Source organism: Thunnus maccoyii, chromosome 10 (assembly GCF_910596095.1).
Source record: "Thunnus maccoyii chromosome 10, fThuMac1.1, whole genome shotgun sequence".
Taxonomy (NCBI): Eukaryota; Metazoa; Chordata; class Actinopteri; order Scombriformes; family Scombridae; genus Thunnus; species Thunnus maccoyii.
In genome coordinates this window covers 6,971,014-6,990,432 of record NC_056542.1, presented here as the reverse complement: position 1 = coordinate 6,990,432, position 19,419 = coordinate 6,971,014, and the positions used below count along the sequence as shown (strand labels likewise).

The following is a 19,419-nucleotide window of genomic DNA, read 5'->3' as shown; positions in this document are numbered from 1 at the left end:
AGGCTCCTCTCCTGTGGAACCATGTTTCGGTCCGGGGGGCAGACACCCTCCCTACATTTAAGAGTAGAATAAAAACTTTCCTCTTTGATAAAGCTTATAGTTAGGGTTGGCCAGGCTTGCTGTGGACCAGTCCCTAGTTATGCTGCTATAGGACTAGACCGCCAGGGGAATTCCCAATGTATGCATTCATGTCCCATTAATGCATGTTACTAACTTGGCTTCTTCCCCATTGTTGTTGCGAATCACCTGCTGATGCCCACGCCCACTATTATTATTATTAGTCATATTTCTATTATTATTATAGTTGTTATTATTGTTGTTGCTGTGCATCTCTCTCTCTCTCTCTCAGAGACGGCAGATGGCCACCCACACAGAGCCCGGTTCTGTTTAAGGTTTTTTCCTGTTGAAGAGGAGTTTTTCCTTGCCGCCGTCGCCAAGTGCTTGCTCATGGGGGAATGTTGGATCTCTATAAAGTACGGTCCTGCTCTATATGAAAAATATCATGAGACAACTTTTGTTGTGATTTGGAGCTATATAAATGACATTGACTTAACTTGATGAGCGAGCTTTTTTTCGTATGCTGACATAGTGCTGCTTTTTTGTGTGTCAGCTACATGCCTTTTCTTCAGCAGTTCAGTCACACAGAGAAAAACTGAGGGGAGAGAGAAAAACTGGATTTGGGAACAGATGGTTCCCCTAGAGAATGGCTGAAGGGTGTGATTCAAATTAAAACAAAATAAGTTATATGAGGTGTTTTTTTTCTTTTTTTTTTGATTGAACTGTGAGAGGGGAAAAAGAAGAGAAGGGAAAAGAAAGGTGATGTGAAATGAAGAGCTTTGTTGTTGTAGCCATGTGGATATCGGTTTTAAATTTGAGATGCTTTGGGATTTGGGGGCCGGTATCCTCCTCAGTGTTCCAGGAGGTGAAGACAACATCACAGACAGCTTATTGAGGTCGCCGCAGCAGTTGTTTTGCTTTGATGATCAGCATGAAGATGTCTGGTGGGTCCGGAGCTGTGACGAAATCCATCCACGAATCACAGCACACGCTCAGGATAGCCAACGGTCCGGTCTGTGCCTCTGCGAGCGAGATCGTCCAAATGCACTTATGTTATGTACAAGAACAGAAAAGCATTGAGCAAGAAAGCTGCTATTGCGAATCAGTAGTCTGGAGGGAGACATTACACTGCACTGAACCGTATGTGTACGATTAATTTACTTTCATTCCTTTCCTGTTGCAAAATTTGGTGATATATATACACTTTAAAGTCCCACAGGAGCACCATATAAAGTCTATTAAACCTACTGTGCCGTTTTATTTATTAAACTGAAAAACAATGCCCCTTATTGTGGCTTCACAGTCGCTGCAGAAGCCCATTTTGGCAGGTTTATACAGGCAAAAAGTGTAGAGACTTTTATATAACGAGCATCTCCATTTCTTTTCCCCTCTTCAACGGTTCTTATTTACCTGCTACGATTTCTGCTCTCTTTTAATCATTTTAAACCGTTTTAAATGCCTTACTGAGCTTATAACATGACTTTTACAGCACGTTTACAACCAAGCTCAGTCTCTAAATCCTTAAATTAATTCACTCAGCAGCACTTTGTCATCCTTCATCCCAGCTATTGTTTGTTGGTGTTGTTTTATGGGTTTCAATTGGTCTCTGCTGTTTCTGATTTCCTAAATGGTCATGGTAACAAAACCGCAGATGCACCCAATATTGGCATGAAATGTCAAGTGCTAAAACAACAAGAAGCTGTAGCAAGTATTGGAGATTTGGAGCATAACAAATGAGCGTGATACCTAAAAATACCCTGGTTTTCCCACCGAGGGAGGGATTATGTGGCGGAGACAGAGAGTAGAAAGTAACCATGTGGAGGTTTCTCATTCCTAAAAAAATGTTTTCTGCTGGCAGCTTTGTTTTCAGTGTTTGGCTTGTTCAATATTTACAGCTGCACTGACTGATTTTTGACCACTAGAAGACAGAAAGTAGCAAATGTAAAACAAATGTGTCAAGTTTTTATGACGAACATGTTGCCAAACAGTTTCGTACCTGCACAACCAGCAGACAGAGAGAAATATGAGCATCCCATCGGACATGTTTCTTTGACGACTGTTGAATGTTAAATGTCCCATGTTCACTGGTGTTGACGTAGCTCTGGTTTGGTCCACTCCTCCCACGTTATGTCTGTGGTTATAAAAAAATCATTGGTTTTAAAGCTGGAGGGACTCAACCAAGGAGAACAACCAGCTGAAACTGAAAGTAAAAAGCTGCAGAGTGGATGTTGATTCAAGCATCTTTTCATATTATAAAGCACCATTTGATTCTACAGCAATGCATTGAATTTACCAAAGATGAAAGATTTTTTATGGCTTATCTCATAATTATGACTTAAACCCACTGATTTGTAAAAGAAAGGTTATGAAAAAAGTTTTATTTCTCTGTAGGATAATGTTGTTAAGCACCTTTAGTGGACGTGCATTAAAGGTGTGCAATTACCTCGAAGGATTACATTGCAGCCCAGCTCTCACTCAATACTGGACCAGTTTCAAAAATCGTTGTCCCCATTAGTCACTTAGACACAAATAGAGGAAAATAGGGTCCAGTTTGAAAAATACTGAAGCTTCCCTTTAATATCTCCCAGTTTCTCAAATCAAGGAAGGAATAAGGTAGAACTATCACGCTTCTGTCTTCATAAATAGCAATAATTGATATTTACCTTAACATTTTCTCATAATTACAAGATCCAGATCTCATAATTTTCTCGTAATTATAAGATAGCGTTCTTGTAATTATAAAATAGTTTTCTCATAATTATGAGATACTTTTCTTATAAGTATGAGATCCGGATAAATATTAAGTAATAATTATGACATACGGAAGTCATAATTATGAGATAAGGCCTCTGTAGATTCTGTTGTAGGTTCAGTGTTGATATGAAAAGTTTTGTTCACTTTCACTCCTCTTACCAAAGCGTTTCAGTTGCCTGAATGTTTTGCTCGCTGTTGTTTTCACTGCTTAAAATTAGCTGTCAGCTAATAAACACATAATAAACTGAAGTGAACTGCGGGTCCAATCCCTGCAATCATCACAGTCAAATTCACAGACGAACGCAACGTTTCTATTATTTGGTCTTTGTTGGTACTTTATATTAATTCCACAGTTTATTAGAATGTGTTGCAAATTTGTATACAGGAAATACTTATTGTAAACAAACCGAGTGCTTAAGCCTACAAATGCTAATCGTTTTCATGCTGTATAATATTAGTGGTATTTTCAGTCACCTCTGTTTCTCCCATACAAACCTCATGACATATGAGAAGGAAAAAACTGATAGATGAATGCAATTTCCTGTCGACCTCGTGAAAGCAGCGTGACTCCAGTTTAGCATTCCTTCAAAATTGGAGATTCCAACTACTTAACCCCGTCAAACACATGAAGCCACTCAGTAAGATAAATACGCTGTTTAGTCCCAATAACTCAATCATCTTATATTCTCTTCCAAAGTATTTAGAAGGGGCACAAGCAGGTAAAAAAAAAAGAAGCAGAAATCAAATCATGTATGTTGCAGCTTCAAAAGACACAGAGACCAATAAGTGAAACGGGATTTTACATGAAAGATTTCCATCGCTTGTCGGATCTTCATTCTTTGTTTGAGAACAGTCTGCACATGAAGAGCTTTGTTCCAAATATCTGAGGTATCAATGCAACAAAAAGTCACATAAAAACCCTTTACAACTCTCTGAGACTGAGAGGATTTAATCGTTTACAGTTTATACTGCTGGAATTTGGAGTGATCGGTGATTTATTTCAAATTTAGAAACATAATCCCTAAAAGACTGACAGTACTGTGCTTGTGGTTCAAAGTGAGTTAATGGTGGTCAAGCAACACGCTGTGTCTGGAGCTAAGAAGCTTCCTAAAGCCAGCAGAGATCACATGTTCAGAAATAAAGACGGCGGCGGTGGTGGGGGGCAATATTGGAGATGCTATTTCCTGTTTCTAACCAGCACTCCATTCCACTCCATTCACTCCAAAGCCCAGAGCTTGTCAAAGTGACAGCTCCATTGACAGCACACTAGTGACACATTGAACCGGGCGAATAATAATACAGAGACTCAAACTGAGAATAGGAAGCCCCAGTTGTCCTTTGTCAGCAATGCTATTAAAATTCATAAGAAAATAACTGAGTGAGAGACTTGTGAGCAATTACTTGCTGCAACTGCTAATCTCATTCGTACAGTTCAACAGTTCCATTTATTTATTGTGATGTTTTTTAAATGAAAAGTTCATGTTTCTTATTGTGGTAGCTTGTGGCAAGAGCAGGCCACAGTGATGAGAAACCCCGGCAAAACTCAAACACCACAAAAATTTGCAGCCATTAGAAACCACTGCCACCAGTCAACCGCAGGTTACTCTTAGCGTGAACTATTAAATTGATATTTACTGCATCAAAATGACTTTCAGGTGGTGGGAAAAGTAAAAGCATCTTGTCTACTACAACTAATGTCTGCTGCAACATTAGGAAAATAGAACACAGACAATGAGCCTGCTGCATGTAATATACTTTATATACGGTATGTAGTTACCATCAATTAAAATGATGTAAATCATGCCAATAATTTTTTTTAAATAAAATACATCTTCACAAATGTAAGTCTAATCTTACACTAATCTAAATCTGTACAGTACAACAGTTATATTGATTTATTGTACTTTTTAAATGAAAAGTTAATGTTTCTTATTGTCAGGGTGCAAAAAACAAGGCAAAAAAGAAATACAGTCAATATAAATGTGTCTAAAATCCCCGTCTAAAAATCCATCTGTTCATTTATCTATCTTCTATATGTTACAGTACATATATTTTCCTCCCTCTTCTCTCTACTCGAGTTCCAGCAGACTCTGGCCGCAGGTTATTTGTCATCCCTCATTTCTTCTTTGATCCCACTGCTTTCCAAGGCTCAGGCGATTCAAGCCATCCCCATCACCCTTTTGTAATTAATAACAGGCTTCTTTCAAGGGATTTCTTCTAATTTGTCTTCTTTTTTCCCTCGTAACCATCCAGCTGTGTCTTCACGAGTCTCACAATAATCATTTTTTGGCAATTGTTGGTGCAGACTAGCAGGGAAACACACTTAATTTCAGAGACAGAGAGAGAGAGAGGGGGAATAGAGTGGCTGTTGTATATTCGTGCCAGTGGGCAGGGGAGGATTGTTCTGTTGCTTTACTGGCCTACCTTGGACCTCGAATGATGTCATTTCCTATTAAAATAATTGGTCTTGATAGGGAACAGGAGGTATTTGATATTCTCTACATCCAAAAATATGAAACTAATTATTATTTGGGATCAAGCAGTTGTTTGTTGGAAAATGGAAAAGGATATTTGTTTCTGCGGGGATAAATTCTGTTATTGTTCACTTATATCCTCTGCTTGTTAATCAGAAACAAGGTTTTAATCAGGAAGGGGGTATTAATCAGAAAAGAAATGGAGCTCAAAGAACACCGGGAGCTAGAAAACATTAGCTGCAAGTGCTGTGTTTTGCCTGGGAAATGTGCCAGTGCGTGTAAACTAGGACTTTAGTTTTCTGCACAGCATGTGGTGTTTAGTTGTGTCCAAGCCTCTTACCAGCCTTTGATCCATATGAGGGGGAAAAAAGGAAAACAGGAAAATAGCATACTTGAGTTAATCACTTCACAGCCAATGATTTATAAACCAATTTAAGTCGAGCTGGAGTATGGACCAAGATGAACTTAAAGGTTCTATAGTAGGAATCAGAATTTCCTTCTCACTAGCGACACCGGTGGCCGTTAAGTGAACTGCAGTCAGCTGTTGCTCGCAGCAGCGCTAGACTATTGCAGGTGATGTCTTTTCCCTTGCGTACACTTCTCGTAATACCATAAATGAACTGTTTTGCACCGTATCTATTCAAGCATCTCTCACTCCCTGTCAGTCAGTCCCCGAGCTTTTGCCAAAAAGCAATGCACTGTGACTGAGGAGCAACGAGCTGTGGCCGGGAAGCCACCTTTGGACGACCAACAGAAAAAACAAAAGGCGTAAGTTATGTTCTGCTATCACTCTGCAGTTTGTTTCTTGCTCCTTTGCTGCAGAAATGATGTTGTTTCAGCTGTGTGTGCTCGAGAGTGGGCGACTTGCCATTGCAGGGGTGTTTTGTTGTGAAATGTGTGGTCGTTGACAGATGCAGTTAGCTGTCTCATTAGCTGGAGAGCTAATATCTGCAGGGTGTTCCTACTCGGACAACACAGTTTTTGTTGTGGTAGATGCCGGTTGTTTGTTGACGTGATAATTGTATGTTACGATGTGACAATACTTTGGTTAAAGTCTGGTTAGATTTAAGCACCAAATCCACTTGCTTCGGTTTAGGGAAAGATCATTTGGGTTTAAGTTAAAATAATCATTTTGTTAAAGTAAGAGAAACACGTTTTGGGTTAAAGTTACTACTTCCTTTAAGGTTACGACCTTTGTCGTCATTATTACAGTAATAACCGCATGGTTACAGTTTTTAAATAACAGTCTTGACTCGCAGTTGGAAGTGTGAAACTCGCAGTTGGGCAGATTCCGGTGTTTTGTTGAGCCAACCATCCACCCCAACGTCCTCCATATGTGGAATTTGTCGCTATATTGATAATCTGATCTCCTTCTTTACTCCAGTCATAATTACTGCAGCCACTGGAGGGATTCTGTCACGTAAATATAGGTTATTTTGGGCCACTGGTAATTACGACCTATTATATCAGTTTTCTTGGCAGTCTCAAACTTTCAGCTCACCGTGAACATCATTATTTGTCCTATTCAGTAATGAGATATGGTGACATAGCTATATATAAGTTACATATATAGTAGTTACATACGTATTTCATAGTCACCTGGATGTAACCCCAGTTCTACAAATATGTTTGTAGCCCACTATCGCTCTTTATCTTAAAGTAAATGACAGAATCTAAACAGGGTCCCTGTAGGGGATATAATTACAGCAGGATATGGCCTGATCATGTATGATACATTAGTCTTGTATTGCAGTGATACAAACAATGGGTGAGCTCTGACGCTGAACTATAAATCAAAACCTACCCTGTACAATAGGTATCTACGGCTACAGTCACATCCATTTGTACAGTAAATATTTACTCCCATTCACAGTCTCTTGGCTGCCTCAGGTCACACTGTTTTCTCACCTTTTCCCTGTGAATATGCACAGTCAGTCAATAGAAACAGTGATGTAATGTGTTTGAAAATAGGGAAGTTATTACCTTAGTGATATGTCATATTATTATTTTATTCAATATCACACTACCAGATGACTAACTGCAGCATCACTCTTGTTTACAGTTTGTGATCAAAACCATGACATCGCATCATTTTTCAGGGCTGAGTGTGGGGCAATTTTGTTGAAAGGAAGGAATGATGTGACAAACCGACACATATGCCTGTTCACAAGCTTGAAATGTTTTTTCATGAGGATTGAGACAGAAGGAGTCTGATTAGTTGTTTATTTTTGTAGAGATATGAGTGTTTGAAATATACTGAGCGTACAGATGGATAGAAGAAAAGTGGATTATGCTACGAGAGGGGTTTGATAAGTTTTAATTGATGCTTTGAAATTTTTTCCACTGGTCACAGTTTGAATCCAAAATGACCATGAAACCATACTGAACACAATCACTGTTCTCCAAAATGAATAAAACTACACATTTTTTACAGCTACCTCTCAAGCCTACAGGGGATTAATGTTTTATACTATAAAGATTTTTGGTAGAATATTAGTGTAAGCGTTGGCCACTGAACAACATTTCATTTACAAGCTTTGATATAAAATCAAGCCCACAAGAAAAAACAATAACATCATGAATAGGATTAAATGAATTCGTGCCTCTCTTCCAATAAAAAAAAGGCTGATCATCAGTGTCAAGAGGTTGGAGGTTCCCAAGGAGCTGAACGCACCACAGCACAAAAACAAATTTCAGCAACTCCACAATCACAGAGCAGCCTGCAGCAGACTTTTCATATCAAATAACGAGTGAAAGCTTGAAGAAAAAAAAAAAAAAAAAAAAACCCTGTTAGGGCTCATGAACATCATTATAAAAGATGCATAAACAAAGAAGGAGAAACAGTGAATTCTTCATTCATCAGCCTAAATGACGAGCACAACTGAGGGAACAGACTTAGGATCCCATTGTCACTGAGACTAAAGATATTGACCTGTGAAATTTAGACTGTAGTAGTTATATCCATAAAAACCTATACGTATCTATACCAGATAGTCAATATTTTTCATCAAGCCTGACAACATTTTTGGAAACTGAAACTGAGAACGATGCATACATGTCATATATAGTGCAGAAACAACCAGTGGACTGATTTGTTTTTTTAATCAACAAAACATAATCAACAATTCCTGCCAGCTGTTTTGAATATTCATTGATATTTATCAAGCAAAAATACCAAAAATTCACACATCTCAGCTTCTCAAAAATGATGATTTGCTGCTTTTATTCATTTTATACCATTGTTAATTGAATATATTTGTGTTTTGGACCTTTGGTCAGGCACAACAAGCAATTTGAAGACGTCATTGGAGTCTGGGAAATCGTGATGGCCAATTTTCACTATTAGGGTAATAATCAAACCAGCTAATATCAAAGAATGTATGACTCAATAATTAAAACAACCATTAGTTGCAGCTCTAGTCATATATAGTACAAATGGTTTTAAATGGCAGTGTGGTTGTACTTTCAAATGTTGTTAAAGGAACCGTAAATACTTTTGAATGTCTGTCCTTCAAATATTGCCTCGTAAAAAACATATTATTTAACAATAAATGTTAGGTGTAGCTTGTAAACCGGGTGTGAGAAATGATGATATACCTATTTGCTCTACAATGACCAAACAGGAGAATGTTGTTAATAGGTGTGTGATGCCTAATTTGTGTCCAATACACATATATTGGTCCACCACCAAGTGTGGCAGTAAACAGTGTTACGAAAATTAAAAGAAATAAATTTCCCAAACTTACATGTTGACACGGAGGTGACTTAACTGGAGACACAGCATTTTTATGTTGAAGTAGCCTGGTGGAAAATCAGCATGTGGAGTCTTTCGGGGGGGTGGATGGATGGATTGATGGATGGTTGTGTACATTTACTGTCAGCTCTGATGACTCTCATACAACTCATGAGTCTCCTGCTGAAAGTGGAGTCATTCTTGTTCAACTACCCTATCCTTGACATTAGTTTTCAGAGACCATGTGTTGTCACAACGGGCCCCGATTTGAACAGTGTGACCTTGTCTTAAGTAGAAGTGGAGTGCTCGTTCAGAGGGCATGATGAAGTATATGGCAGCGAATCAGAAACCTCCACCGTGATGTGCTATTATCACTCTCCCCGGTGTCGCCCTATTTCATTTCCACCATACCACTGACCTTCACTGAACAATGGATCCTGCTGACTTAAAGGTTCCTCTGTCCTTTCTGCATGGATGATGGACGCCCCAACCTGTCCTCTTTCACCCAGCGTGAGCACTGCAACGAAGCAGATGTCTTTGTCAGGGGTAGAGGCCCACTCCGCCACCGATAAGGACAGTCACCGCTACGGTGTTCCTCTTCTTTTTCCGGAAATTGACTACAGGCTCTTCAATTATTCACACTGTTGAATAATGTCCTTCGCCATCTTTATCTGTGCTTATCTTGACTGGTGATGCTTATCTGAAGGTTGAGTAATGGCAAGAGTCAATGGGAAGTGGCAGGGTTTGTATAGACAGTCTTCGCTGTTGTCGTTGGATGTTTAAGCTGAATAACGCTGCAATTTGGGGCCAAGAATGAAGAGAAATTGATAACATGTTTTCATGTAATGAGCTTAAAAAGGCAGGGTGAGATGGTAACACATCAGGACGTCCATTCACCTAAACATCTATGTGCTGGACAGCTCAAAGCTCCTCTAATCAATATGTGTGACGTCAACGATGAATCCAATGACTATGTGTAATGTGGAACCTATCAAACTCTGCTGGATTGCAGAGATTTTTAGCTTCTTTTGCTCATTGTTTTGGTTTTATGGCACATTTACTGTATATTTCAGACACAGTGCTCTCATCAAACCCGTTTCCAGCAGCAGCAGGTATCTGTTTTCAGATAAAGGTACTGAGTATCTGGTGAGGAAAGTAAAAAGTTTAGCAGATCAAGAACCAGATATTAATTATAGGGGTTGGTGGAGACCAAAACAGAGCTAAAAGAAGAGTGAATATTGGATCCACATTCATCAGGTGGATATAAACCCAACACCAACTGAATAACAACCCTACATGTTTAGGCATGTTTAACGTTAACCATAAAAACTTTATGAGGTAATATATGTCAGGTTTTCATGTCTGTCATGTCTTGTCATTGAGTTGTTCTGCCAAACATAGTTCCAAGCAACATTATAATTTTATTATCTCGGTCTGGATCGCAGTTGCAGCAGGCCCTTCTCAAGTCAAGTCTAATTTGTGCCGCCCAATAAAACAAATCACAAATTTGCCTCAGGGGGTTTTACAATCTGCTATCTCCAGCCACATCCTCCAGTTTCTTCCAGAGGTGTTCCCATGCCAGATTGGATACATCCCCCAGTGTGTTCTGGGTCTACCCCGGGGTCATGCCAAGAAAACCTTCAGAGGGAGGAATCCTAATCAACAAAGTCATCTGTCTTCTTTCAACGTGAATAATTTTTAAATTTATAACTTGCCAGTTGTACCCGTAATCTGAGTCTTTTGACCTTTTACCCAAAGTTCATGATCATAGGTGAGGCTTTGAACATAGATCAGTTGGTAGATTGAGAGTCTGCAGGATCAACTCCATTTCACGGTCATAAATCTTGTCTACAAAAAATGTAGACTTACTGGGCAAAAGGTAAAGATATGTATGTACTCGTGAAAACATTCAAGTGCTTACAAGACTAACAAGTATTTAACCCTGAGCCTTGGAGAAGGTGTTTTTTCTATCTTTGAGTGGAGCTGTTATGGTGTGTTCACGCTACATGCACGAGTTTGACCGCGTGATCGTTTGTACTTATGGGAGCCTGATGTTACTGAAGCTCAGCCTGCCTGCCATCATGACAGCTCAGTCCTCCTAACAACAGTCATACTGACACTTATCTGTAAACATTGAGATACATTATCAACTCTTCTGTTTATTTTGCTGCGATAAACTGCATTAACCCGTCACACAAAACTCCCCTGTCGTTGAAATGGGCCAATAAGTCTTCAGGTCACCCACAACTTAGTATTCACCTCAAAACTTATAAGAGAAGGATTAAAAATACACTGGAAGCTGGTAGAGTTCAATGTGAATAGGTTTACTGTGCATGATAAACAATACAGAGCAAACCGTTGCCTTTGCCCGGGAACAAAGCAAAACCTAATATAAAACCGTAAAACCTCATTATATAGTTTTCTTCACCCCTCCTATTGTGAAGCTTATTTTCTAGACTCCACCTCATTTTTTAATTATGTTCAACCATCTAGTCATTATTTCTGAGTTCATGAGTGACCTTGACGCTTTGGTGATAATACAAGTGTGACTTATCTTAGAAATTACTGCCTCAGCATCTTCCACCTTTTTCTCACACTAACAACGGACCTGGTGGCCTTTAATCATTTCACACAGAAAACCAAATTGCTATACCACAGATTAGCCTTCTTGCTAACTCCCTCTCTTATTGGCATAATGTTATTTTTGCACACTCACTGGCACATTCATTTGATCATGGGAAGGCAATTTCCACCACACCCCCTGAAAATCTGTTGATTTACTGCACTTCCCAGATGACAACTACAGACCTTAAAGTGGTATGAACCCAAAATAAACTTAGATTTTGTTTTGCAGAAGGATGCTGCAATAACTACATCATGATGCAGATTTGTAAAAAGTGTAGCTGCTCCAAAATAAAGTCATCTAAATGCATAAATACAGCAGTGACATGTTTATACACATAGATATCCACATACAGTGGAACTTTAAAATTATATATAAACTCATTTAAGATGTTTGTTATTGATGACAGCAGCTGAGGGGGACTCTAGTGTTAGCTCCAGCCAAGTTAGGTTGAGAAGCGGCAGCAGCACCAAGCTGTCTGTCAGCTGAATCCACTGGTCCGGCTCCATGATACATGCAAATTTTTTGCTCAACTTGAATATTTTCAACTTTCGCGTATTCGTGTGTTGCCTGACACGAATAGATGCAAATATGTGTTAATTCACGGCTTTGCATTGACTTTGTTTGTATTCTAGCTGCATGAAAAATTTGTTTCGTGTTTGTTGTGAACACACCATTATGATGTTGTGGAGCTGTTGATGCTATGGACAAGATTCAGCGTACATTCAAGAGTCCTTAAAACCAAACTATCAATTTTTTGTTATTTGCTTTTGCAGGAAGTGAACTTGGACCCAAACTGTCTCTTTGCAGTGAAGCTCCAAATAAAGTCTGTTAAGTCTGTGTCATAATCATTGTTTTGACTTTTCACTTAATGCACATATTTGAAAGATCTTTTTCTCATAATAGCATTTTATCTGATAATTATGAGATCTCACAATTACAAGATACAGATCTCATATTTAGGATAGTAAAGATATGTTATGGTAAGATATAAGCAGAAATATTAAATATATACATGGAAGTCATAACTATGAGAACTTGTTATGTATTTTACTGTGTTTGTTAAATGCAGTGTGCCTCCATAATATTCAGTCTACAGCGCTAATAAAACCATGTATAAGCTTATTCATGTCCATTGACTACATATGTATTTTCAGAAAAACAACATTGATCTCTGCATCGTGTGTGTCTTAGGTGTTGGAAAGTAGCCTCAGTCAGGCTAAGGTCATTTCATGTGTGCATAGAAATGTACAAGTAAGGGCTGAACATAATTTTGATGAGTGTATCAACTCAGGTCGACACCGTGGAACTCAGTTTTACATAAAGTCGACCTACTTGACTCCACTGAAAGATGAAAACTCAGTGATTTATACAGATTTTGAAGGCGCATTATCAACCAAAAATGAGAACCATTCTTCAATATGACAAGACAAGAAAGTACTCGTTCTCCCTTTCGCCCTGTTCAGAGGGAATGTTGACAAAAAAAAAAAAGAGAGGGAGCTATGCCTGCGTCTCATAACAGACAGCACATTCCCGAGCTGTCAGCGCACAGCAAGCACTGACACACACACATAAACAAATCATTATGCTGCAGGGACGGATGCATGAGTACACACAATCGAGTACAAAATCGAATACATTATCCTGGCAAAACTTGCATTGTCTGTATACGTATTTTCTAACAAGTCTGTCATGGAAACGTGAGAAGATTAAATCACGGATGGAATTAAAATGTAAACACACCTAATTATACTACAGCTATAATAAATAAATCTCAACTCTCTTACACAAAGGGAGGGATAGCAATCAAACAGTAACTCAGCCCAAATGGGTGACATGACTCATAGCACAATAATTTAATTTTCAACGGGCATTTATGAGGATGAAAACAATCAAAGACTTCCCAGAAGCTGCAGCTAGTATCCATTAGATTCAGTAGATTCTGCTCTTTGATAATGGCAATGCCCCGAGACAGACACTGGGCGATTCCCATCTCCAGGCTCATGACTAATCTCTAACAACGATCTGTTCTTTATAAGGCTTACATAATGTGCTGTCATTAGTCATGTTCCATGAGCCATATGTTGAGCTAATTGACAATAATGGCAACAATCAGGATGCAGTGGAAAAGCTGTGGAAAATAGCACACTGAACAGACCAGATGTTTTTGTTTTGCCTCTGTTCATAGTATCTTTTTTTTTCCCCCTCAAAAAATCATCATCATCTTGATTTTCTGTTTGTTTTTCATTTTATACTTTATTTCAGGGTTTTGCTTTATGTCACACCCTGCTGCTGCTGCTGCTGTCGTCTCACTCTCCACCGTGTGCAGTCTGGAGGAAGCAGAAATCGGTCTAGGAGTATCCAGAGTAATTGATATTACTCACATGGCTGTTGAGTCACACAAATGTAATTTTGTGATACTTTAAACATGACAAATGAGATTTTCTCTCACCTATATTGTGTCGGGGTGGTAGCAGAAGTCTCAGTGGCATGTTTCTAAACATTGACACATAAAGCATTTATACAAGACCACTGGGAAAGTGGAAAAATGAGTTTAGGGCACAAAGCCTCTCTAACCTCGTATTGTGCTACTTTCTGGTGTTGTTAGATAAGGAGGCGGATGAGTTGAATGAATAAATTAGAGCAAAACCATTATTATTTGGAAATATAAATAAAGTTTTTGTCAGCTGAAATCCATACACATACCTCCACTATAGGTATTACTGTGCTAGCTGTTAGCTATTTGCTTGGATACATTTATATAAGATGTCAAGATGTGTCATCAAAAATATTTTTACATTTTACGGGAAAAGAGGGATTTTGTTGATGATTTAGCATGTAAGATATGAATAATTAACACAGGGACACAGGATTAATTACCTGAAACCAACTGCTAGTGACACCATTTAGCATATAGTCAGACAGATATTGTAAGACCTAAAGCTTGACTTTTAATCCAAGGTTATTTCAAAAAAATGTACAGGACAAAACATGTGTTACCTTGAGAGTTATTGGAAATCCACTGAAATCAATCTGAGCCACAGCAGAAGCCAAGAGACGGATATTAAAATCTGGCAGCTGCATTTCATACGACTGTAGCTGAAGTAAGATAGATTTATTTCAACATACAGAGCAGTGTGCATTATGTATAACATTAATTAATAATAATCATAAACTATTTACATGGCACTTTTCTTAACAATGTTACCAAGTGCTTCACAAAAAGATAAAATACAAAAAGATAAAATGGAATAAAACAATAATAATAAAATATAAATGGATTTAATGAAATAAAATTGATAAAGAAGAGTTTCAGATCATCAAAAGATTCGAAAATTCATTTTAAAAACACATCCTGACTCAAGAGAGAAATAGATTTCACACGAGAATGTTTTTGTCTGGTTTGAAGATAAATTATAGAAGCTGATTATTTTTCCATTCTTCAGTTAAATAAACAGCTCTCGTTCTTTATCAGTAGAACGTAAAAGATATGAAGCTCACGAGCCTTTTATAATATCTACAATCAGCTTTTAGATATTAAGAAAAAAAAGAAACCGAGAGCTCAGAGTTTTTTCCTAGGAAAGTCTGCTGGGTGGTTTCGTGATGCGTATCAGACATCAAAACAACATGTCTTTAGCGGTTGTAGGGAAAATACACATTAATATCGTCTTGGAGCGCATCTCAGATCTGAATGTGCAATATGAAAGTGAAGACAAAATGTGAATGATGGGAGTAAAAACTAATCGGGGCAGATGTACCTTCCCCCCTGAGGAAAATCCCTCCACTTCTCCACCATCCACAGATGGATGTCTCCAAGGCTGACGGTTGGAAAGCAACTCGGCAACCTATCTGTTTTGATCATCAGATTTCTGACAGCACTACTGATTGTAGATCACGTAACATGTTTACAACGAGAGCGTCTCCTCCTCCTCCTCCTCCTCCTCCTCCTTCACTCTTGATTTGCCTTGCTTGCAGATTTTCCTCCATATGCAGCAGTTTTCTGGATGGCATGCATCTCCTGATGAATGAAATAGACCTTTGGTCCCCTTCAGCTTTTGTGTGGAAGTGGAAGCCATGAAAGTTGAGTGAGGTTGCAGCCTAAAATTGGCACGCGATAATTCACTAATGACATCCCGTGCACTTCAAACATGAAAATAATAAATGTGATCATTACGAGCATCTCTATACAATTTAACAGCTTAAAATAAAAAGAACAAAACATCATAAAACAAAGAAAACTGCAACCACTCGGTTCACTTTTCCAGGTTTTTGCCCTGAGGCTATAAAAATCAGTATTGGACCAATTTCTCTTTGTATTGTTCCAAGCTCGCCCACACTATGCCAGACTTGCTCAACCTGAACAATTAGAGTTGACCCATAGTCACAGCATTACCGGTGGTTTGGCCCTGTGTTTCAGCCTGGCTTTAGCAACAGCGGGTAAGACAGAGAGAGAGTTTGGAAGTGCTGGTGCGGTGAGGCTTTCCATCACCTCAGCTACTTAACGCCCAGGAGAATGACCCATATGGAATCCATATGCATGGCCAGCCTTTCCCTGAATGGGTTAATGTTGGTCACGGCCAGGTTGTCATGCTTCAGGGGCACCAAGGCTTTGATGGAGCACCTCTTGGTTTAACGCCAGAGCCTGCGGGATTCGGTCAGGCGAGCTCTTTCCTGGAACATCTGAGGTATGTCGAGTGACTTCAAGCTGTGGTTTTGGAGCGTTTGTGTTCATTATATGTTTTGTTCTTGGCTTTAAGAGAGAATCTCCATATGGAGAAACATAATAACAAAGATAACTGCCAAACATCCAGGTAACAGTTTTATATTTTTGGTATGCTGTACACTCGATTTATACTGATGTCATGCTCTTCTGTGACCGTTTCTTTGGCACGGAGAACCAAGTTTGCTTTCCACCTCGAAGCCTTGCGGCGCTATAACTCTTCAAAAGAGTTCATGCGCGGCAGAATGGGCTAATTGGGTGGAAATGTGTTGACATTTCACCAACACATCTCTCCAGAAGAAGTTCCGACAGTAGCATGAGATGTATCCAATCAATTATTCAGACGATCTAGGCATGAATGAGACGAGCGTGCACCCGGCCTCCGTTGGACACACAGTACACTGGCCTCCTGCTTCAGAAACTAATGGTTCGTTTAGAGAACGTCTGCTACATCTGCCTAGTTTTCTGCATGGAATCACCTGTGATCACTCGTGCATCTCTCACCTGGAGGTGACACTGTGCACACTCGTCCTATTCGTTTCATGTTGACTGGCAGACATCATGCTTGTAGCTTATCTATTTTATTTGTCATGGTCTTTTATCTGTTCATCCTTTTGTATTTTAAATCTATTTTAATTTCTCATGTGCTTGTTTCAAATTGTTTCACTCTTTAGATTTGTTCTGTCTTATTATCATCTGTAAAGGCCAGTTCATAGCGTCCACGTCTGCACGGCCGCAGGTGTCGGCGTGGCGTAAATGTCATCATCTGCCAATGTTTCAAAATTTGTCACAGTGTGGACTGTACGTAGTACAGGCGTGCCAACAGCATGTTCACTAAAAAAAAAAAGCAAACAGGACGCTTGTATCATTTACTGTATGTGTTGTATTCCGATTTTCATCAAGCGGTCACACACAGTGGTTTCTTTTTACGACTTTTTCTTGTTGCAGTGCCACATGCAGGAACTCTTCAGCTTCATTCAGGCTGAAATGTGTTAAAACACTGAAATACGATCCATTACAGTTGGAGTAACATATTGCATTTAAAGGCTTATCAGAAAAACACTTCTGTGCATGCAGACCCCTGATTGTAGTATGTACAGAAAAGGATGTGCATCCATGTGCAAGTCTGCAGCTGTCCGCGGACACAGAACACAGAACCATGAATTGGCCTTAAAGCACTTTGAATTGCGCTAATCTGTATGAAAGGTGCTATACAAATAAAGTTTGTTTAATGGATTTACGGCGTTAAACTGTTTTTTTGCCATTTCTGTGTTCATGATTTTTTGGGCAGGCCTGAAATGGTGACTCGATGACATAGAGGGGTAACTAACACCTCCCCCACTATATAAACACTAGAACACACATACTCATAGTTACTATTTTTATCTCTGGTTGTTTTAAAAACTTCCATCGGAGACGACTGGGATTCATTTTGGATAATCCGCTGTTATTGGTGAACGGGGCCATTTTCGATCGACATTAGAGCTCAAGGAGTTATTTTAAATCCAGCTGAAGCTTCCGTCGACGGGTGGAGCCGCCAGCAGCTTTGGCTTCAGCACCGGCCGCTCAGCTGGGAGGACGGTAGAGTCAGCGGATGCGGCGCCGCCCACTTCAGCACCGACTGTGCAGCTGGGAGGTCCCCGGACAGAGAGAGAGAGAGCATTTGCTGGGCTTGTATTGGATTTTATTGGGGTTTATTCACATTGAACTGTTATTACTGTTTAGGCACTAGTTTGTGGACAGATTTGTAGTTCTTTCCGCCAACTGGAAGATCTCACGGCTGTTAGAAATTCTCCAGACCTCCGACTCGCAATATATTTCCCCAGATGTTTCGGTCTGTGAATGAGGCCACAAAGAAAAAAACAGCATGATCTCAAAGAAACACATGAAATGACCACGACATCGCGTTACACGGCGGTGGCACGTAACGTGTTAAAGTTACGTGCCGGTACCACAGAAACAATGCCAACGGAAAGTCAATTAGGATCCTTTGTTGTAGTAGACACATGAATATGACCCGGAGAAGTAACACAGTTCAGACGACGTTTATATAAGGTCACAAATTTCCATATTCGGAGACGTTTGGGTTGGGTGGATGGCTCGATAGATGGATGGCAAAAAGTGGACTGCTGCTCACTTCCTGTTTCCAACCACAAGTCAAGACTGTTTTTTAAGAACCATAACCACGATTGTAGTGGTGTTTATTGTCGCCATGACGATGAAGGTTACCTAACTTTAAGGGAGTTGTAACTTTAACCCACGCAACATTTCAAGTGCTCATTTTAACCGAAACCGTAATATTTCCCAAAACCTCCCCGACTGTTTTTTTGTGCCTAAATCTACCCAGACCTTAACCGCAGCGTTGTCGCACCATAAGACATAAATATTCTTTAACAGCGATTCGTAACGGTTTTGGAAAGCGCAGACAAATGCAGCCTGATCTCACTGAAATATACGAAACGCCCGCCCGCCACCCGGTCGTGGTCGTTAAGAGGTCGTGGTCGTTTCACCTGTTTCTGTGAGGAAAAAAAAGGAACAAACTTTTCTTTTAAGTCATTTGTCGATTTAATTGCGCAAATCTGCGAGCTGACCTCCCCTCATATAAAACTTCCTCTCCTGTCTGCACCATTTTCACCACCTAGAAGCATCTCAGATTTCAAAGACTGATATAAATCCCACATGTGCTCACCGCCACATCTCCACTCTGTCCCACATCTGTCCCTGCCCCTTCCTTTTTTTTTCTTTTCTTTTTTTTTTTACAGCACATTCTCATTGGATAGTCTGATAAGGTCCTTAAAATCCAATTTATCACTATTATGCATTTCTGTGAACAACCTCAAGCCATTATTCAAATGAGGCCGGCGGAGAACAGGCTCTTCCTGTGGGTTCGAACGCAGCCAAGGGTGAAGTTGGAGAGACCAGAACTGATCTTCCTGGATGTGATTGTCTCTAAACGTGATTGTGATTAGGAGAAAAATACTGTGTACAGCTACCATCTGTGTGTGTGCGTGTGTGTGTGCGTGTGTGTGTGTGGGAGAGAGAGAGAGAGGAGAGGCGA

The 19,419-nt window shown here is 39.6% G+C and overlaps 1 protein-coding gene and 1 long non-coding RNA gene across 3 annotated transcripts in view; both read right to left on the bottom strand.

The window, feature by feature from the left end:
- Nucleotides 1-10,444, bottom strand: part of znf385d (zinc finger protein 385D) — a 116,153-nt gene extending 105,709 nt beyond the window's left edge. The window contains exons 1-2 of one of the 2 annotated variants that reach the window (XM_042423350.1): nt 9,437-10,444; nt 2,054-2,188 (exon numbers count right to left, since the gene is read on the bottom strand). In XM_042423350.1, the coding sequence (XP_042279284.1) occupies nt 2,054-2,093 (40 nt within the window). In that variant the 5' untranslated portion in view covers nt 2,094-2,188; nt 9,437-10,444. The remainder of the gene's footprint in view (nt 1-2,053; nt 2,189-9,436) is intronic. The other variant, XM_042423355.1, reaches the window with a different exon arrangement.
- Nucleotides 10,445-13,903: 3,459 nt separating this feature from the next.
- LOC121905242 lies at nt 13,904-14,829 on the bottom strand. Its single transcript, XR_006098380.1, has 3 exons — nt 14,642-14,829; nt 14,094-14,137; nt 13,904-13,992 (listed from the first exon to the last, which is right to left on the bottom strand). It is a non-coding gene; the product is annotated as an uncharacterized LOC121905242 (long non-coding RNA).
- Nucleotides 14,830-19,419: the final 4,590 nt, after the last annotated feature.